The sequence below is a fragment of the Labeo rohita genome, chromosome 6 (genome assembly GCF_022985175.1).
Source record: "Labeo rohita strain BAU-BD-2019 chromosome 6, IGBB_LRoh.1.0, whole genome shotgun sequence".
Taxonomy (NCBI): Eukaryota; Metazoa; Chordata; class Actinopteri; order Cypriniformes; family Cyprinidae; genus Labeo; species Labeo rohita.
In genome coordinates, this window is record NC_066874.1 from 33,166,684 (window position 1) to 33,188,205 (window position 21,522).

Below are 21,522 nucleotides of genomic sequence, written 5' to 3' on the forward strand. Positions count from 1 at the left end.
GGATGGTATTTCAGGAGAGCAGATCCCCACAATCCACTACAGATTTACATTCAGACCTGAATATAAATCAATGCATTAGTTGCAAATGACATTTTTTAACCACATTTCAGAAGTAAAATGGGTTGCAAATGCAGGTTCATGTTGACTTTAAGGTATTGCACAAGTGTCTGATTCCCGAAAACACATATACAGATCTTATATTGTGTGCTTAGATGTATAAAACTAATTGTATTTGTACTTTTAGTTGAATTTTATGTATTTTTTGTACACGTTTTATCGTATATTGATTGTTTGCCATCCTCATTTGTGAATGAAATCACTGTACCTCTTTATAAAAATGACTGGTAAAAATCAGATGTTGCCGTTTTTTTATCTTAAAACTTGTTTAGTTCATCATTGAAATGATTAAATGAGTTTAAATACACTTTTTAAAAATAAAAGATCACAGAAAAACTTAAAATCATAGAAATTTTAATTTAAAAAAAACTGGGGGGAAAAGAGATAAAAAGGCACAAAAATGATTCCCTTATGAGCACAAAAAGTACCAGAGATCATATACATAACTTTAAACCACAATCAAAGAACACCTTAACAAAGGTATACAATTAGCACAGTGAGGAATTAATACCTTAACAGATGACAAAATAAACTGAATAATAAAAGCTACAGTTTCATGTTTAATAAAGACATAAGCTAAAATTGTGCAATAAACAGTAAGCATTGATCGGAAGCATTTTATCAGTGTGACAGTGCAAATTCATATTCAAAAAAAAAAAAAAAAAAAAAAAAAAAAAGTTAAAATCCCTGAGTGTGTTCTAGTAAGGTTGTTTGGTGATGAAGCGACTGAACATTGTGAAGGCCGCTATGGGTTTGTCAGTGGGAACCATGTGACCTGAACCCTGTGGAGGACACAGATAAATACAATTTACAAAAAGTTCACTGAATACAAAAAAAAAAAAAAAAAAAAAATAATAATGAGTTCAAAAAAAAAAAAAAGCTCTCATATTAGATGGAGGTCACAGATAAAGTAAAACTAGTTTACAATAGCAGTGTATGCAGTTCTCCATTCTAAACCCTAGTAAGCTGCCAATGGTGCCTAAAATGCTGTTTATGTAGGCAGCTCGGGAGACATTTGAAATAGTCATGTCATTGCTTTCCCAATTAATTTAGCTTTTTAATCAGTCACAGAGAAAGTGTACCATGGGTTTTACTGCAGTCTTACCTTCACTGTGAGGAAAGCAATGTGGCTGAATTCCTTGACAAAGCCGCCGATCTGCTGAGTTTCACCATTGAAATAAATCCAAGGTCTGCGCTGCACCTGGACCTGTTGGAGAAAATGAAGTAAGAGTGAAATAAATAAAAGTAGTCTTAGACTGCAAATACAGGCTGTCTGTTACATAATCACACAAAAATGGCAAATGCTTTCTCAAAAAAAAAATAAATAACATAAAATAAAATAAATAAATAATTAATAACATTAAGAAAAAAAAAAAAAAAAAAAAAAAAAAAAAAAATAAAAATAACATTAGTAAAATTTTCTAAAATGTGAAATATAATAATAATAATAATAAAAAAAAAATTATTATTATTATTATTATTGTTGATGATGAATACAAATAATAAATAATAAAATTAAATAGTTTAAAAACAACAACAACAACAACAACAACAACAACAACCCACACATCCAGACCAAGACTTAAAGTAGGACACACAATATCAGTGGGCAACAACTGACCTCTTGCTGGAGAGACTCCACAAACCACTCGTCTCCTAAGAAGTTGCAGGCCATGTCTACATCTCCATTATATACCAGCACACGGTATTTCTGTTTAAAATAAAAAAAAATACATTTTTTAAATATATATAGAAATCAACAAGAACTGGTAAATATTTGATTCATAACTATTTAAATTCCCATCACTCACTAGTGCTCCAAGAAGCTTCAGGTACTGTTTCTTCACGTCCATGAACAGGCGGTTGTAGTTCAGATTGACTTCAGCACTGCAACAAACAACCGGGCAACTTCAAATGAAGCTCCAAGACTAATTACCATTATTAGAAAACACATTTGGATTAATAAAGTCCATTCAACACACCTGCACATGACCCAGTCCAAAGAATTGGGTGAGATGTGGAGAGCAGACTTCACTAGCGGGTTGTTGAGGTACAGGGTGGATGGCGTGGAGTTGGTACACGGAGGATCGAGCCTTGAAGATTCAAGCAGGGAGACTATACCTCGCAGTTTCTGATTCAATGGGAATAAAAGGGATTAAAAAACTATTACCACCATTTGAAGTGACAGTTCACATCATTCCAAAATTATAAAATGGTTTCTAAATCCCCTTCAAAATGAATATTGATATAAGAACCAATGTTGTGTGAGGAAACAAATCACATTTGAATATGCAAATATAATGAGAGAGCGGCTATAAATGGGAATATATTCAATATTATTAAAATCAAAAGTTATAAGAGCATCAAAAATGCTCAAATTGCAAATCAAAACCTTTTACAGGTTTGAATAATGAGAGTGCATTAGTGAGCGCATTTTGAAAATGAAACTTTGCTTTCCGAAAGCAGCACATAAATTGGTTTCTCTACCTCATTCCGTGCTTTGGACAGTGGATGGTTGAGGAAGTGGTGGCCCATGTCTCGAATCACAAACTGGCCGTTTTCAAAGCTGGTTTTAGAACACAAAACAAAATGACACTGGAACATCTTCATATAAAAATGATACTCAACAGTTACTCCACATAACTGATTCAAGCTCACCCAAATCTCTGCGTAACACCTCCGGCACAGGGTGCATACAGGTTATAAATGTTGAGCCCTGAATTGTAGACTATAGTTTGAACTGTAGAGAGCTAAAGAATAAATGTAAAGATAAGAAAAAGGCAAGTAATAAGACATGACATTTTAAAGCATTCGAAAAAGCACAGTTTAACTTACAGATATCGAGCAGTTCACATCCTGGCTATCGTAGAAGTTACACACTCCATCTTTGCAGCAAAAGTTCTGCAGGTCAGTCCACAATCTACATAAAAAAATAAGCAAAAATAAATACACAAATACATTAAATGCACACATGCATTAATAAAATGCACAAATAAATAATACATTTTTACAATTTAATTTTTGTTTATTCACAATTTACTTGTATGTGACCCTGGACCACAAAACCAGTCTTAACATTCACATTGACTTCACTGTGAAAAAAGCCCAGCAGAGGTTGTACTTTCTTCGTCAACTGAAAAAGTTCAATCTACCACAGGCACTGATGACACAGTTTTACTCCGCTGTCATTGAGTCAGTTCTGTGCTCTTCTATAACTGTCTGGTTTGGGGCAGCCAGTAAATCAGATATAAGAAGACTGCAACAGACTGTTAGGACAGCAGAAAGAATCACTGGTGTGCACCTGCCCAACCTTCAGGACTTATACATCTCCAGAGTGAAGAAACGGGCAGGAAACATCATCCAAGACCCTTCTCACCCCGGACACAACCTGTTTGCACTTCTCCCCTTTAGGCAGATGCTACAGATGCCTGAGCACTAAAACATCTAGACATAAAAACAGCTTTTTCCCAAATGCCATCTCCAGCTTAAACAGATAAACATGAACATTACCTGGGTTCTACAATTCATTTCTGTATTTCTTTCTCCATTTCTAATTATTGTCTCTTTCTGTAGTATTATTATGTAAATACTCATGCACATCTCTTATTTATATAGCTGTATATAGAGAAGATAATGCACAAATCTGTACATAAATCATCTGTTCCAGATTCATACATTATTATTTATTTTTAAGTTTTTATTTTATTTAAATGTTGTATGTATGCATGTACCAGGAGCACCTTAAAAAAAAAAAAAAAAAAAAAAAAAAAAAAAAAACCCCAACAAATTCCTTGTGTGTTTGCGCACACTTGGCGAATAAAGCTAATTCTGATTCTGATTAAGTAGCAAGGGTGTATTTGTAGCAACTGCCAAAAATACATTGTATGGGTCAAAATAATAGATTTTTCTTTTATGCCAAAAATCATCAGGATATTATGTAAAGATCATGTTATTTGATATTTGAAGATTGATATTGATATATGAAGATATTTTGTACATTTCCTATCGTATATATCTCAAAACTTAATTTCTCATTAGCAATATGCATTGCGAAGAACTTCACTTGGACAACTTTAAAATGGGAATTTCCCAATATTTTAATTTAAAAAACCTCAGATTCCAGATTTTCAAATAGTTTTATCCCAGCCAAATACGGTCCTATCCTAACAAACCATACATCAGCGGAAAGCTTATTTATTCAGTGTTCAGATGATGTATACATCTCAACTGTATACAGAAAAAAAAAAAAAAAAAAAAAAAAAAAAAAAAATGGACTCCTATGACTGGTTTTGTGGTCCAGGATCACATATTTACAATTCATACCGCTTCCCTGTACAGAACGCACCACAATAACCATAAATAACAGTTACACTTGCCTTCACATATAAAAATCACACGCAAAAGTCATAGTGAAAAAAATACTATACCTAGTCCCAAGAAGTCCATGATAGTATGCAAAATAGACAAGTGAATTGTCATTTAGCTCATAACTGGACAGGCCATTTCCAACTGCGATACCCTACAAGACAAATACACACACACACCATATAGAATTGCACGGATCAAGACAGAATACACAGAAACAACATCCTGTGTTGTTTATAGGCAATACAGTCAAAATTTCTACCTGTAAATTGATGCTGCTGTCCTCCATGACAATTTCAGCCAGCGTGGGAATGTAAATGCCTCCGTAACTCTCGCCAGTCAGGAAAAACTCATTCTTGCTGAACTCAGGAAACAACCTGAAAAATTCTTTCAAGGCCAAGTAGTTGTTTGTGGCCACCTGGAAAGTCAGTGATAATATGGTTAACATTTTGTTTTTTGATTATATACAGTGCTACTAGTATTTGTGCTACACAATGCATTATTCTATATAAAGAATCTGTACAATCCATGCATTTGCGCATCTTATGATACACCTACATAGCAGAAATTATAATGTTTTTTTTAAGTACTAAGTTATTATAATATTAAGTTCATACCTCTGTGTCATTGGTTGTGTACTTCTTGTCATCAGAGTAGGAGAAGCCGACACCTGCTGGTGACTCCAGGTATAAGACATTTGCAATCTGAGAAAAAGGGCTTAAGTTTAGTACAATAAAATTGCTATCGCTCAAAATTAAAGCGCATAAAAGCATGTGACTCGCTGAGGGGAGTGTCATAGTCCAGTCACTGAAACTGCTGCTTGAGATAAAAACTGACCATATGACTTCCTCATTTCAAACGACAGCAATAACACATATGGGAACGCTGAAATAATATTTAACCAAAAACAATAATAATGACTAAAAAAAAAAAAAAAAAAGGAAGACATAATCCACACCTTGTTCCAAGAGTAAGGATTATATTCTAGAGTTGCACCGTCATCTTGGATCTGTGAATAACCAGAGAATGAATAATGTGCATTATTTAATGCATTTATGTTTTTAAATATATAGCTAAAGTTAATTGTGAACAGTTATATAAAGAAGCGTTCTGAACTCTCACCAGGAAAGGTCCATGTTCTGTGAGCAAACCATCTAAGGAGCTGCATCCCGGTCCTCCGTTAAGCCACAGAACAACCGGACTGCTGGCCGGATCTTTCTGAGACTGAACAAACCTGAGGAACAACAGGAACAAAACACATTCATGTTGGACATTTACATATGGGAATTTTTGAAAGCTATTTTTAGAGTCATTTCACTAAGCGAAAATATCAGACAGTCCATCTTACCAGTAGTGAAGGTGCTTGTTATTTGCCACCTTGAAGTATCCAGAATAATGCTTGAAACTGGGCTGTTTTGAAAGTCCAGGCAGATATTTGACTTCATCTGCATCTGGAGCTCCAGAAACCTCCAACACCCCCAGCAGCAAACACACCAGCACAAGATGCATCTGAAACACAGGAAAACATCACAGTTACTGACTGAACCTTTTATAGTAAAAGAAAACTCATCAGTTATAATAATCATTTTAAAAGAGCAAAATCCAAAGGGAAAACTATATAACCTTTCATCTAACTCAGAGCACTAACCAGGAAATAAACTATTCAACCTTCAGTGACGGTGTAAATCTGAGGTACAGACTAATATCATTCAGCAAACGAAAGATAAAAAATTGCTTACAGTGTTATTTTATTAGTCTTACCTTTCCAGGTGTTGGAGCAACAATGTTAACCGGCTAGAAAACTGCTTAAGTAGACCCCGAAATTCATGTGACTTCAACTTTCCCGTGATGAAGTCACATGATGGTTTTCGTACTCTGTGTCAAAATAAAAGTGCACGACATTTAAGCTGCCAAATATTCTAAAAACAAACAAAACAACTTACAAAAAAAAAAAAAAAAAAAGAATTATTTCTATTTTCATTTTCACATTGAATCCAATACTGGAAATGTAGTGTAAAATACACCACCAGTCAAAAATAGTGAATTTTATTTATTTATTTTAAAAAGTCTCTTCTGATAAACCGAGTCTGCATTTGATTGATCCGTACAGGAAAAAATGTACAATTCTGAAAAACAACCGTTTTCTATTTGAATATAATTTAAAATGTCTTTTATTCCTGTGATTTTTTTTTCTTCTCAAAGCGTTGTCATTTTTTTTTTTTTTTTTTATTAATGCTTGAACAACATGTACAAAAGTGCCAAGGGTGTACACAAAAAATATAACAAGTACTTACATGTATTATGAACATAAGTACATAAACTACACAATAATAAAAATAACCAACAAATAAAATAAATTAAAAAATAAATACAAGAACAAAAAAAAAAAAAAAAAAAAAGAAAGAAAAGAAAATGACAGGCCTTTCTAAATCATAACTTAAATGAATCAAACAAGCACAGAGTTTTTATAGCTTTTTTGTTTGTACTCTCCTTAATAGTATTTCTATAAATATCTAATTCTTTAAGTACCACAGAAAAAAGAGGTTTCTATTCCTGTGATTTTAAAGCTGAATTTTTAGCATCATTATGCTGCCTTCACAATATCGTAATTACCGTAATTACGAGATGACAACACGTGATGTTCAACAAGTCCTCTGACTGGGGATTTTGCGACAGTCAACAAAATGAACCTGCCTGAAAGAATGTTATGTCACTAAAAGCTGTAAAACACATTACATTACATTAAATTAAATTACATTACATTACACTTGTGCTACTGCTAAATATTGCAGAACACAGAAAGCGTGTCTGTTTAAATTCATTACTTACTGTTTTGTTTGTAAAAGTATGAACACTTACATATGTTTTTATATTATAGTACACTGCAGTATCTATACATGTATCTTTCCCCCTTTTTTAGAGGAGTAATAATTTTTTTTAAGTGCTTACAAGTTTACAAGTTGATATGGCGTGATCACACCTTTACTCCAGTCTTCAGTGTCACATGAGCCTTCAGAAATCATTCTAATGTGCTGATTTGCTGCTCAAAAACATTTTTATTATGTTGAAAACAGCTGAGTAGATTTTTTTCAGGTTTCTTTGATGAATCAAAAGTTCAGATGAACAGCATTTATCTGAAACAGAAATATTTGGAACATTATAAATGTCATCATCATCATCATCATCATCACTTTTGAGCAACTTATAGCGTCTTTGGTAAAAAAAAAAATATTAATTAAAAAAAACTGACTCCAAGCTTTTCAATGATATAGTGTATAATGTTACAAAAGCTTTTTGTTTTAGATAAATGCTGATCTTTGGATCTTTCTATTCATCAAAGAATGCTGAAAAAATAAAATAAAACTAGATGAGTAAAGTTTGAGAACAAACTTTAAGTTGGCTTGAGAAAACCTAGCCTGAAAGTTTGAAGCAGTTGTAATAGTATGGAAGCAGCTAGCATGATTTAACACATTGCTTACATGATTTAACATATTGTTAACATGTTTTAGCATGATTAGCTTATTGCTTGTATTTTTATAGGCTGATTAGCATGTTGTTATCATAATTTGCAAGTTACTAGAATGTTGTTAGCATGATTAGCCTGATTAGCATGTTGATAGCATGTTTCGCACATGATTAGCATGTTACTAGCATGTTTCTAACATGGCTAACATGTTACTAGCTTGTTGTTAACATGTTTCTAGCATGATTAGCAAAGTTGATAGCATATATCTAGCATGATTAGCATGTCGCTAGCATGTTTCTGGCATGATTAACAAGTTATCAGCATGATGTTAGCATGATTCTAGTATGATTAGCATGTAACTAGCACGTTGCTAGCATGGTTAGCATGTTACTAGCATGTTGTTAGCATGTTTCTAGTATGATTAACATGTAACTAGCATGTTGTTAATAGCATGTTTCTAACATGATTAACAAGTTACTAACATGTTGTTAGCATGTTTCTAGTATGATTAGCATGTAACTAGCACGTTGCTAGCATGGTTAGCATGTTACTAGCATGTTGTTAGCATGTTTCTAGTATGATTAACATGTAACTAGCATGTTGCTAGCATGATTACCAAGTTACTAGCACGTTGTTAACATGATTAGCATGTTACTAGCACGTTGTTAGCATTTTGTTAGCATGATTAGCATGTTGCTAACATGGCTAGCAAGTTACTAGCATGCTTCAAGCTGATTAGCATGTTGTTAGCATGTTTCTAACATGATTAGCATGTTGTTAGCATGATTAGCATGTTACTAGCACGTTGCTAGCATGTTTCTATCATGATTAGCAAGTTATTAGCATGTTGTTAGCATGATTAGCATGTTACTAGAATTTTATTAGCATGTTTCTAACATGATTAGCATGTTACTAGCATGTTGTTAGCATGATTAGCAAATTACTAGCATGTTGCTAGTATGACTTAGCTAGATAGATTAGAAATATTACAAATATTAGAGTGGAAGCTTAAATGAGTCTAAATGGATTAAAAATAGTACATAGAAGGGAAGCTTGATTGAGCCTCAAAGGATTCTGGGAGTTTAGATTTGAATTTTGTCAGTTGGAGTTTGAAGAGTGTTGCTCATTTGAACATTCCGTCAATGTAAGTCTATGGGATTTTTGGTGGTTTTGATAGTCTGGTTTATGAAAACCGTAAGCCGGATCAGTTAGAAAAGATACAGCACACCGAGTCAGACCAGTCTGAAGGTCTGGGCCGAGTTTGGTGGTTCTACCTTGAAAGCTCTAGGAGGAAGTAGAAACCGAAATTTGGCTCAGAAGAAGAATAATAATAATAATCTTAAATAGTAGATCAGTAAGTTGGCTTTCTCAAGCCAACTTAATAAATCAACATGTTAGAATGATTTCTGAAGGATCAAGTGACTGGAGTAATGATGCTGAAAATGTAGCTTTGATCACAGAAATAAATTTTATTTTAAAATCACGTTGGTGAGCAGAAGAGACTTCTTTAAAGAAAAAGAACATGACAAATCTTACTGTTCAAAAACTTTTGACTAGTAGTGTACAAATAAAGAATTATTCTGAGTGTGTTACACACAGGTGAGTGGGCTATACAAACCACTTGTAGTAACACACCTACATACATTAGACACTTTTTATAAACACTTGCTGCTACAAAGACTCAATGGGATTATATATGTTTATTTGTGCATTGCACTATGCGCTGCTTCCCTCAAAAGCTCTTTTGCACAATTTCATGTACAAATGTCTCTTTTGTAAAACGTCATGTACAGCACTTATGTAAAGTTTTTGTTGTCTCAGTCTTGTATGTCTAGTCAACTATTTATTATATAGTATTTATAGTATATGTATAGTCAAATGGTTAACCGTTGTATAAATCTGTAATTGCTTTTCTTATTAAGTTGGCTTGAGAAAGCCAACTTACTGATCTACTATTTAAGAATATTATTATTATTCTTCTTCTGAGCCAAATTTCGGTATCTGTCTCCTCCTAGAGCTTTCAAGCTAGAACCACCAAAATTTGGCCCAGACCTTCAGACTGGTCTGACTCAGTGTGCTGTATCTTTTCTAAGTGATCCGGCTTACAGTTTTCATAAACCAGACTTTCAAAACCACTAAAAGTCCCATAGACTTACATTGACGGATTGTTCAAATGAGCAACACTCTTCAAACTCCAACTGACAAAATTCAAATCTAAACTCCCAGAATCCTTTGAGGCTCAACCAGGCTTCCCTTTTGTGTACTATTTCTAATCAATTTAGACTCTAATATTTCTAATATTTCTAATCTATCTAGCTATCTAAATCATGCTAGCAACATGCTAGTAACATGCTAATCATGTTAGCACATGCTAATCGTGTTAGCAACATGCTAATCATGTTAAAAGCATGTTAGTAACATGCTAATCGTGCTAGCAACATGCTAATCATGTTAGAAACATGCTAGCAACATGCTAATCATGTTAGCAACATGCTAGTAACATGGTAATCATGCTAACAAAATGCTAGTAACTTGGTAATCATGCTAGCAACGTGCTAGTTACATGCTAATCATACTAGAAACATGTCAACAACATGCTAGTAACATGGTAATCATGCTAGCAACATGCTAGTAACTTGCTAAACATGCTAGCAGCATGCTAACCATGTTAGAAACATGCTAACAACATGCTAATATAATGCTAATCGTGCTAGCAACATGCTAACCATGTTAGAAACATGTTAGCAACATCCTAGCAACATGCTAGTAACTTGCTAATCATGCTAGCAACATGCTAATCATGCTACCAACATGCCAATCATGTTAACAACATGCTAGTAATAAGCTAATCATGCTAAAAACATGTTAACAACAAGCTAGTAACATGTTAGCCATCTTAGAAACATGCTAGTAACATGCTAATCATGTGCGAAACATGTTATCAACATGCTAATCAGGCTAGAAACATGCTAGTAACTTGCTAATCATGCTAACAACATTCTAGTAATTTGCTAATTATGCTAACAACATGCTAAATGTTAAATCATGCTAGATGCTTTCATACTTTTACAACTGCTTCAAACCCTTAGGCTAGGCTTTCTCAAGCCAACTTAAAGTTTGTTCTCAAACTTTACTCATCTAGTTCGTGTACTGTTGTATGTTTATATGATGTTATTAACTAGTATGTAGCATCCTGGTCCTGTGAGACACGACATCTCGTTCTATTATATGTCCACACATGTAGCAGAATGACAATAAAGCTCGACGTGACTTGACTCGACTTGATTTCTATTTTCATATTCACATCGAAGCCAGTACTGGAAATGCATTGGAAAATACTTTTTTGGTGTGTATTTTGTGATTGATGAATTGATTTAGAATTGTTAAACTTCTAACTTATAGCGTTCAAGATATCTTGTTCTTCTAAATGTATTATTTTTTTATTTGTGTATTTTCAAGTCTGTCTGAACGGAAATTAAGGACTTTTTTTTATATAAAGGAACTTTAGCACTGGTGCTTTTATTTTGAAAACAGCGCCACAACACCGTCTCTAAGCAACTCGCAGTTCCGCACAGGATCCCCGCAAGGTTGCGGCAGTTTTGCAACGGGACTTTCATTTCAATTGTTCGCACAAACCAGACGCCGCGAGAAAATCGCCGGATAGTTTCCAGGTTCCCATGGTAACGGTAAGGGTTTGCTTCCATAATCTGACAAAACTCTTCTCAGGAATCGAAAATTCTGGAGCTCCAACTGCATTCATTGTTATAAATGTAAGCTAGCTTGTTAGCTTCCCTGTTAGTCGAAGCATCGATTGTTCTTTTTGATTGTTGAAAGCCGTAAATGTTGTTTTGGTAGCAAGAACACAATATTTGAATCGTTCAACTTGAACACGAACGCACTCGATTGAAAAAGAAACTCGTACGAACGAATTCAAAGCAGCGGAGCATCTACTGTGCGGATTTATGGAGCAACATGGCGTCTGATCGAATCCCATGCTTGACGAAGTATGCGCGGTTGTCCCTACAGCTAATAAACGAACGGGATTTGCACGATATGCATCTATTTTCACAGGAATACGCGGTCTCTGTCGTTTGCAGTGACATTTGCGCTTTCTTTTACACGGTTTGATTTCGCGTGACGTCACGACACTTGTCACAAAATGGCTGAAGAGTTGTTGTGGCGCTGTCGAGGATCCATGCTGTTTACTTTCACTTCTTGCCCGTTTTCATTGTCTCTACCTTTTGAATAATAGAAAAAGCACTGGAAATATGACAATGGAGGCTGATACTGAAACAAAGTATTAAAAAACTCACCCAAAATTCTACAGTAGCAGTAAATTGTTCAGAATTTTTGAACAGTGTGAGACAGTAGGAACAGGTGTGTTTTTAACCTATACTTCTATATACTTAATATATTCAAATAAGTAATAGAGAGTCAAAATTATGAATTATAAGAAATTTAATTTTATGTGTTAAGCCCATAGTTAAATGTATATTTATTTTATTTGTGCCTAACACCTGTTCATCAAAACATCATTCTAACACTAAGATAAATAAACTGCACTAACTTTAATTGGATTGACTTTAGTATTAAGTTTTAAAACAATTGAACTCACCCTTTTTTTAACTTACTGTCTCTAATTTTAAGAGTATAGTACATAGTATATCTTGTAATCTGATAATACGTGACCCTGGATCACAAAACCAGTCATAAGGGTAAATTTTTCAAAATTGAGATTTATACATCATCTGAAAGCTGGATAAGTAAGCTTTTCATTGATGTATAGTTGTTAGGATAGGACAATATTTGGTCGAGATACAACTATTTGAAAATCTGGAATCTGAGGGTGCAGAAAAATCAAAATATTGAGAAAATCACCTTTAAAGCTGTCCAAATAAAGTTCTTAACAATGTATATTACTAATCAAAACTTAATTTTTCATATATTTACAGTAGGAATTTTACAATATGTCTTCATGGAACATGATCTGTACTTAATTTCCTAATGATTTTTGGCATAAAAGAAAAATCAATAATTTTGACCCACACAATGTAGTTTTGGCTAGTGCTACAAATATACCCCAGCGACTTAAGACTGGTTTTGTGGTCCAGGGTCACATTTATTATGTGAATTACATGGTTTTTCACTCTCCGTTGTTGGCTTTTTCAGACAGTTGATATTCTTGAGGTAGAGTCATCCGAAAAAGTGAAAAATCATTTAAGGTGGAACGACCAACATTCGTCTGGTAAGGTGTTGAGCAGGTTTGGAAACACAGGGTCATCATGTTTCGCAGCTTACCAAAATTTCACCAGAATGCCGAAGTGGACCACAAAGACTACAGCATCTGTGAGCTTTCGGTGTCCAAGAAACTGCGTGACGATTCCTTTCGATGTGCGTTGCAATGGAAAATAAGATTTGGTCAATTCAGTGCTTTATTGTAGAGCAAATATTTGATGATGGCCAATGTTTTTGGCCAATGTTTTCTTCAAGCGTCGCCTCTATGTTGTGGACACCAACGTTAGCGAATTTTGAAACTTTGGACAACCTGCAAGAAATTTTCGGGGAGCATTTTATGTTTATCCCCATGAATTTAATTACTCTTTTAGGTGGATTCAAGATTTGATGTTATCTTCAACGGGAAGCTCTCGTATTTTCCGTTACGTGGTCCATGGAAACCCGTTTGTGGTCAGTTCTTTCAACAGGTTTTCCTTTCGTCTCATAAAATTCTTGAGAAATGTGTTTCATTTCAAAAATCTGAGGAGCATCTTTAAATGAGAATGTTACTGACTTGAAGTGCAGCTGCAAAATCCAAGGACTCCTGCGATCAAGGCCTCACTAAGCCAAAAAAGTTACTTTTTTTTTTTCCAACATTTTATTTGGTATAAATGACCGTAAAGTGTTCATGTGTCACTCGATCAGGCAGTGAAACACAGCATGTGAATTCAGCTGCACTTAGAAATTCTACTTGTTGTGAACTTTTTCAAGTTTCAAGTTTTTAAAGTCAACGTGAAACAACATTGGCGCAGTATTTTAGAATGAAACGGGGTATTCAATAAGAAAATGAATAATGATCAAATCAATCTGCATCAAGATGTCAAGGTGTGTTTAAAGAAAAGTAAGCCTGGATGATTTTGATTTCATGTTGACTTTTAAAGACTTCTGCTGTGTTTTCTTACAATGCCCAATCATTTTACCTTTGGAATCTCTTTTTTCTTACATGTCGATGCATCGTCAATTTCAAGACCTTGGGGAAATATAGCTAATCGAATAGTCTTGTAACTAAAATCACCTGCAAGCGTTCCTTGAAAACGGGCCGTTGAACCTAAAGCTCGTAGAGGCATGTCGCACAGAAGAAGCCGGAGTAATACGCCACCCTCGTACACCACCAACAGCAATGACCCTCGTGACCTGGAGCGACGGATTTTTGTTGGAAATTTGCCCACGGCACACATGGCGAAGAAGGACATGGAGGATCTGTTCAGGCCATATGGGAAAATACAGGGTTAGTAGCGTCAAAGACTTATTTAGACGTTTCGGAAAGTCTTATTTTGTAGTGTTCGCTACAAGTTCTTTAGACTTTGGTTTCGATTTGCAGAAAGCAAGGGAAGCTTAGGCCAAAAATCCACCGGTAAACGCCTTTTTTGCGTAAAACGAAAATGATTGTTCCCTTTTCCAGCTTTGTCCCTGTTTCGTGGGTACGGATTTGTGCAGTTTGAGCGAGTGGAGGATGCCGAGGCCGCTAAAGCCGGACATAACGGTCGAATTTATAGAGGTTATAAACTAGGTAAGGTCTGATTTGGTATTAAACACTGGAATGATTTAGAAAGTCATTACATCGAGTTTTAAATTTTAGCTTAAGAGAAATAAAACATAGGGCCAGTTAATTGTATGACTGTAATTTTACTGTAATAACCACAATGTGGTGAATGTAATAAAGACAAAATTTAACTTAAAGATGCAAATTGCACATTAGTTTTTTTTCTCTACTCCTTGTACTATGAGTTTTTGTATATGTAAACTTATTAATAAAAGCTATAAATCTAATGGAATGTTTTACAGATAGGTTACATATTGTTAACCTTTGACTTAAAGAAATGAATTAACATTCAAGTCTCATGTTTTCCCATTTCACTGGACTTGTTCTTCTTGACTAAAGTTATAATCTTCCTGACTGTAATTAAAAAACACACAATAGGGTTGTAATTTTGAATCCATTTCTTGAATGGGTAATGCTTTAATTTAATTTGTACTTACTTTTTTTGTTTTTTAAAGAGATCCATGGGCTATTATTATTTCTGCAAAGTGCCAGTTAGTTGTCTAGACGGTCTAATTCGAGAGGTGTTTAATAAGTGTTTACAGCTGGGAATCTCAAATACTGATGTACACATGATGCACAGGTTCACAAGATCCTTTGCTGCTTTTTCCCCAACATTGTACTACTTAATTTTCAACTGCTATTGAAATTTTGGAAATGCTTAGAATTTAGACACAACTAACAGAATGTTAAATGTTTGTCATCTCAGTAAAAGAGAGAGAAAAAAAACCAACTCGTTTGGCTCTGAAATATTTCCGTCTTTTGTCATATTGAACGTTTGGATTGGTTTATTTGCAGATGTAAATATGGCAGCGGAGAGACGACAGAATAAATCCAGGTCAAGCCCTCCACGCAGGTAAAGTATCGCTGGGATTTTTGCTAATGAAGACGACCTCTATCGAGAGTTTTGGTAAACGTTTTTCCCTCCACAATGGAATTCATCGAAAGTTCTAAAACATCAATATCGTTGAGCGCGCGAAAACGGTTCAATCTATATTTCTCGTGGCTCTTCGGTTTTTAGTTTGTTCTATTTTTTTTTTCTTCCTCACTTTTAGATGTGTCAGAATTAACTGAAATAAAGTTGAAAGGGTAATTTGAGTACGTTTCCCTTGGTGTGTCTTTGTCTAAACGGTGTGTTACTCATTCTGTTCACTTACTATGCACGGTTTTCGACATCGTCCACTGACATTCGCTGCTGGAGTCTTGTACGACACCTCCAATTAACACTCACTTAGCATTAAAACCTTCCCAAAAACCTAATTATTTCATGTGCTCAACTCAAGTAGGATGGAAACATTTAAAACTAATTTATGCAGATCATTCAATTGTTGGATGTTTTATTTATTTTTGGAGGTTGGTGTTTTTCCTTCCAGTCCATTCATCATCACCACCTCAGTTTTAAAAGAACTTGAGACTAATTATTTTGCGGTCGTGGAACAGTGCGGTTCGTTTCGTTGGTGTATTTTAAAGCAGCTTTAAAATTAAAAACTTACGTTGCTTAAAAAAAACCCAAACAACAACAAAAAAAGACAATTTAATAAAAGTGCATTTTTATCCTAAAACCTGCTGTTCATTTTTCTGAAATTTGACTTTTGGAAACTAAATGATGGACCCTGGTTTTCAAGGTTAAAACAGTGTTTGACATCTTTCCCACAACATTCATTTTTGGAGCGCTGTATTTGGAAAGGTACGTTTTTATAAGGGAAATGACGTGAATTTTGCGACCGGTAGGATTAATTTTCAGCACCACCCTCTTATGTCTGTGGTCTGTGTCAACTGACTCTGAAAGCGCTTAATCGAATGAGATTTTCTGGTAAAAGTAATTTGTTTTACATTTGCTTACAGTGTTCTTTGTTTTTACCATTCCACTAACATAATGTCTTTTAAGTACTTCATGATAAAATTCTGTCTCAGTTGGTTAGTTAGTTTTGGGAGTAAAGTGTTTAGTTGGCACATGTTGACTGAGTGTATTTTGTCTGTTCAGGCCAGCCAGCTCTTACGGGGACAGTCGAGAGCCCCGTCCCCGTTCCCGGTCTCCGGTGCATGGGCGAGATTCTCGAGACCACCGTGAGACCAGTCGAGAGATGAGGGGCGATAGCCGCGAACTGCGTCCCGGTCCACCTCGAGAGCATGAAGCTAGAGCCCCGCCTGAAGAGCGATACAGGGGGTCAGAGAGCAGGGAGAAAGATCCTTCTTACAGGTGCACTCACAATGCATTTTGTTTTTCATTTATATATTTTGTTTTCCTGTGATATAACATCATCTAAACCGCATTACTGTGCTTCCACAGAGATGAAGGGTATGATCGTTATTACCGTGGAGAGTACGACTATTATCGGAAGAAAGAAGAGCCGTACCCAGAGCGCTATAGAGAACCCTGGAATGGCAGGAGAGAGTCTGAGGGTTGGTTTGATTGTTTACAGCTATAAAATAAAGCTTTATTTAATAAAGATGATTAATCCTATTTTTAATATCTATCTATTAAAACTATTTAGCTAAATCCATTTAAAAACATTTCATTTAGATAAAATGTTATGTGAAATAAAAAACTTTAAATTATTTAATTTCAGCTAGTTGCAGTGTTTTTAGTTTAACTAAATCATGTAACAAAAATGTAAAATATGTAGCAATTTTAAAAATAATAAATAATAAAAATGACAAAAACAGTTACTGAAACTAAATGTGAAAGTGAAAACAAAACGTAAAGTTAAAATATAATTAAAAATATGAATAAAAACTGTAATCTGGTCCTTAAAGTCTTAAATATAGTTGTATCATATTTTAGGCCAAAAAAAGTCTTAAATGGTATAAGAAGGTCTTAATTAAAGGAAGTTTTAAACTTGGGGACAGAAAGACAAGAATTGTCTTAAACTTAAACTTCAGAAGGCTATGATTTTAATGAATGTATAGGAGCGCTGCACGTTTCAAAGTCAATGTTGCGATGTGTAGTGCCGTTACCGGGAAAACCGCTGTATTTCTGCTGTTCTGAAAGTGCCATCTGCTGGCAGAGAATAAAATTGAATTTTCAGTAAGCCTGCTGTTTTTGTTCAGACCAATGCAAAAATCAGCCCATATTTTTATGCAACAAACATGCAACGTTTTAAATGTGAACTGGTGAATCGACAGGAAGATAATGCATTATAAAAATCTAGACAATTAGGACAGTAAAATATATTGATTTCATTAATGTCATTGATAATACTTGTTTAAATTAATATAATAATTATTATTTTTCACTCATCAAATTTCATAAAAATAGTTAAAAGGCTAAAACGTGAAGTTTATTATTTTTGTACATATATATTTTTTGTGAAAGCCTGTATCTGAACTGTAAATCATGCTTTTTATTTATTTTACAGTTTTATATGTTATCATAGACATTGCCCTATCCTGCTCATGTGGTATTAATTTTATTTGTGCAGGTGTAAAAAAAAATTAAGCTTAAGTTTGAGCTTAAAATCCTGCAGATACCCTGGTAATATACTCAAGGATATTAAAAGAACACTATTTTTGACTATTTTTAGAAAACTAAAAATTGTTTTTAAGGTAATTTTGTGTGACTGTTTATGGATACGCTTTATGGAGATTATCCTAAGTATCGATTACACTATTTGCGAGTATTTGTGAGTATGCAAAGTCTTGGTCACAAGCAGAGGAGTTTACGTGAAAACTTTTCCAATGAGTGCAGCTTGCTAAGTTTTTGATTCTGAATTTACAGAGGAGCGGTTGCGTCCTGAAGAGCGCCGGAGGAATGAACTTTACCGGCAGTATTTTGAAGAGCTGCAGAGGCGCTATGATGCTGAGAGACCAGTGGACTGTTCCGTCATAGTCGTCAACAAGCAGCAAAAGTGAGTCCCGTGACTTTGAAGAGTGATTAAAGCATCAATTGTTTTCCTGGAGAACTGGTTACATTATCTGCTTTGTGTTTGTGTGCAGGGAATATGCCGAGACGGTGGGCAGGAAGGTTCGGGATCTGGGTATGGTGGTAGATCTCATCTTCCTGAATACGGAAGTGTCATTGACTCAAGCTCTGGAGGATGTGAGTCGGGCTCGTACGCCCTTTGCCATCATCATCACCCAGCAGCACCAAGTACACCGTTCATGCACTGTCAACATCCTCTTTGGGACCCCGCAAGGTATGTGTCCTTTCCAGAAAGCTGGAAAAATCCAATGCAATTAAGCATCACAACTATTCAAAACTAGCCCAGTGTTGATACAAGATTGCTATACAGTATTTCAGATGTTCACACAGTGCTGTATAAGCCATAATCAACATTTTAGATGACCACAGCATACTTTTGTTGCAGAGCATAGGAACATGCCCATGCAGGATGCCATGGTGCTGGTGGCCCACAACTTTGACTCATTTAAAGTTGAACACCGCGCTAAAGAAAGGGACGAGATCGCAAGGAAGGCGGCCAAGATGGCCGATGAGGTTTTGATGAGGGAACCTGACAGAGAGGGTCATCCAGCCTCCCTCCTGACCCACATCACGCTGCTGTCTGAGTGCAGGTAGGTCAACAAATACTAGCTAGTGTGGGGTTGAAAAGATCTGCATTTGTTTGATCAAAAATCCAATTAACATAGTTAAATATTTTTACAGTTTAAAAAAAAAACTGTTTAAACTAACTAAATTAAAAAAACTATTTAAATGAATATTAAAATGTAATTTATTTCTGTGATCAACTCTGTATTTTTAGCATCATTATTCCAGTTTTCAGTGTCACATGATCCTTCAGAAATCACTCTAATATGCTGATTTGCTGCTCAAGAAACATTTCTGATTATTACCAATGTTGAAACAAATGTTTTTTTTTTTTTTCTTTTGTTGTGTGGAAATCATTAATTTTTAACGGTTTTTGGCAAATAGAAAGTTCAAAAGCATTTATTTAAAATGGAAAACTGTTTTGGCATTGAAAATCATTACATTTTACTAGTGTTAAGTGTCATATATAATGAATTGTCTTTCCATCTCTCAGGTTTATGACTCCGGATGAGTTGGCCAGGCTCATTGACTATCTGAGAGACAAACGTGATCGCCTTGTCAGAGGCACTACTGACGCAGGTAAGTCCATTAGGTGTTTTAAACTCAATGTTTTATTATGCTTTACCCATCAAGCCTTATCCTTCGCTGTTTTTACTTTCTCTAGTCGCACACCCTCCACCAGCGACCCACGAGCCCTCTCAGCCAACCCAGGCTATATCCACTCCAGCTCAGCCTGCGTACACTAGCCTGTCCCTTCATACCACCCACCTGACCTCTGCGTCCACCCCCGCCACTGCCACCAACCAACAGCAGGAACTCCAGGCTAAGATCCTTAGCATCTTCAACAGCGGCAGCGGATCATCTTCAGTGTCCAGCCCCGCTCCGGCAGCCCAAGCACAGGGTTACAGCTCCAGCCTTGGCCCTCAGACCACCGGGCTCCAGTCTTCTCACGCAGCCCCTGCTGTTGTCACCGGCGGGATGCCCAAAATCGCCACTGTACAGCCGCAGAGCAGCATGATGAACGCCCGGCCTGCCTTGAGGCCTGCTGGTGCTCGTATGCCTGGGCCGACAGGCACCCCAAGACCGGCGGTCACCACGGGCACCGGCATCAACTTTGACAACCCCAGTGTGCAGAAAGCCTTGGATACGCTCATTCAGAGCGGACCCATTAACCACCTGGTGAATATGGGATCTGTGGGTCAAGGGACCCGGTCAACGCAGGGAATGGGCCAAAGCATGGATCCATCACCTATGTCCCATTATTCCCGTCATTACTGAAATTGATAAATCTGATACGAATTGAAAAGTCGGCATTGCTCTGAATTATCATAAATTATTATTTTTTTTGCTCCTGTGTCATTTGTGATTTAAAAAAAAAAAACAAGTTTTCTGTGAATTCATTGTTTTCTGGTTTTACGGTTTATTTTATTTTTTATTCCTCTAATGTGTTAGACGGAACCTTTACAGAGCATGATTGATTGTAATGCTGCATCAATAGATGAGAGAATTTTTGTTGTTTTATATGGAATTGGTGCATTGTATATACCAGCCAACTTCTGACTTAATTAAACAATTTTAGATACATTTTTGTCTCTCTTGGATTTGTTTCTCCAAAACGGTTGTGTCCTACCTATAAAGGCTGCAATACTATATAGAGATTTGGATATAATGCATGGTGGGCCCAGACTGTTTTTTTTTTTTTTTTAAGCTTCATACTATGAATTTTAGACATGTTTGATATTTTCAACTGAACTAAAAACATTTAATTTGTCATGGATCTTCATTCTTAAAATAAAGATGCTTTATTGGCATTGATGGTTCCATTTAAAAACCTTTAAGATCCATGGAATCTTTCCATTCTGCAAAGCATTTTTTTATAGTGTTTAAAGGTTCTTTAGATTATTTTAAAATGCTCTTTACGCTAAGGAAAATAAAGTAGTTATTGTATTATATAGCTATTACTGAAAGGTGCTTTGATCTATTGCGTTGCTGCAAAACGTCTTTTTGCTTAGTGTAGCAGCAAGGTGCATGTTGTTGAATGTTCAGAACAACTTAAGTTGTTTAGAATATGATTCCCAGTTTTTCTTTGCATCAATTTTCAAATTGGCAAGTGTATGATGCCTAGTGTTAAAATCTGTTCAGGTTTCAAGTAATGTATTCCATTTGCCGGGAGTTTGATTGACAGGTGAGCTCATAACACCGAATCTGCTGTTTTGTCTGACAAACTAACCAGACAGGAGAGTAGATTCTCGTCGATGGACTTGGACTTGAACT

The 21,522-nt window shown here is 35.5% G+C and overlaps 2 protein-coding genes across 4 annotated transcripts; one reads left to right on the top strand and one right to left on the bottom strand.

Moving 5' to 3' along the window:
- Window positions 1–454: 454 nt before the first annotated feature.
- ctsa (cathepsin A) lies at window positions 455–6,353 on the bottom strand. Its single transcript, XM_051112396.1, has 15 exons — window positions 6,244–6,353; window positions 5,831–5,991; window positions 5,605–5,716; window positions 5,441–5,491; window positions 5,100–5,186; window positions 4,745–4,900; window positions 4,545–4,636; window positions 2,953–3,037; window positions 2,776–2,867; window positions 2,605–2,683; window positions 2,100–2,248; window positions 1,929–2,004; window positions 1,739–1,828; window positions 1,223–1,324; window positions 455–899 (listed from the first exon to the last, which is right to left on the bottom strand). The coding sequence occupies exons 2-15, from the start codon at window positions 5,989–5,991 to the stop codon at window positions 816–818; spliced, it is 1,416 nt and encodes a 471-aa protein (XP_050968353.1). The 5' UTR covers window positions 6,244–6,353; the 3' UTR covers window positions 455–815.
- Window positions 6,354–11,492: 5,139 nt separating this feature from the next.
- ncoa5 (nuclear receptor coactivator 5) lies at window positions 11,493–20,832 on the top strand. 3 transcript variants are annotated; one of them, XM_051112416.1, is made up of 11 exons: window positions 11,493–11,634; window positions 14,191–14,450; window positions 14,625–14,732; window positions 15,561–15,618; window positions 16,747–16,962; window positions 17,053–17,165; window positions 18,481–18,610; window positions 18,699–18,898; window positions 19,070–19,274; window positions 19,742–19,827; window positions 19,913–20,832. In XM_051112416.1, exons 2-11 carry the CDS (start codon window positions 14,288–14,290, stop codon window positions 20,524–20,526), a joined length of 1,893 nt encoding a protein of 630 aa, XP_050968373.1. In that variant the 5' UTR covers window positions 11,493–11,634; window positions 14,191–14,287; the 3' UTR covers window positions 20,527–20,832. The 3 variants fall into 3 exon arrangements, with proteins under 3 accessions (XP_050968373.1, XP_050968374.1, XP_050968375.1); XM_051112417.1 differs by lacking the exon at window positions 14,625–14,732; XM_051112418.1 differs by lacking the exons at window positions 14,191–14,450; window positions 14,625–14,732.
- Window positions 20,833–21,522: the final 690 nt, after the last annotated feature.

What these genes read in the sequence shown, in the direction of transcription:
- ctsa (XM_051112396.1), bottom strand. Translation starts at nt 5,991, where the DNA reads ATGCATCTTGTGCTGGTGTGTTTGCTGCTGGGGGTGTTGGAGGTTTCT. An exon ending in AACAAGCACCTTCACTACTG is followed by an intron (nt 5,717 to 5,830) that starts GTAAGATGGACT and finishes GTTGTTCCTCAG; the next exon opens with GTTTGTTCAGTCTCAGAAAG. An exon ending in GGTGTTACGCAGAGATTTGG is followed by an intron (nt 2,684 to 2,775) that starts GTGAGCTTGAAT and finishes TTCTAAAACCAG; the next exon opens with CTTTGAAAACGGCCAGTTTG.
- ncoa5 (XM_051112416.1), top strand. Translation starts at nt 14,288, where the DNA reads ATGTCGCACAGAAGAAGCCGGAGTAATACGCCACCCTCGTACACCACC. An exon ending in GCCATATGGGAAAATACAGG is followed by an intron (nt 14,451 to 14,624) that starts GTTAGTAGCGTC and finishes TCCCTTTTCCAG; the next exon opens with CTTTGTCCCTGTTTCGTGGG. An exon ending in TTATAGAGGTTATAAACTAG is followed by an intron (nt 14,733 to 15,560) that starts GTAAGGTCTGAT and finishes GTTTATTTGCAG; the next exon opens with ATGTAAATATGGCAGCGGAG.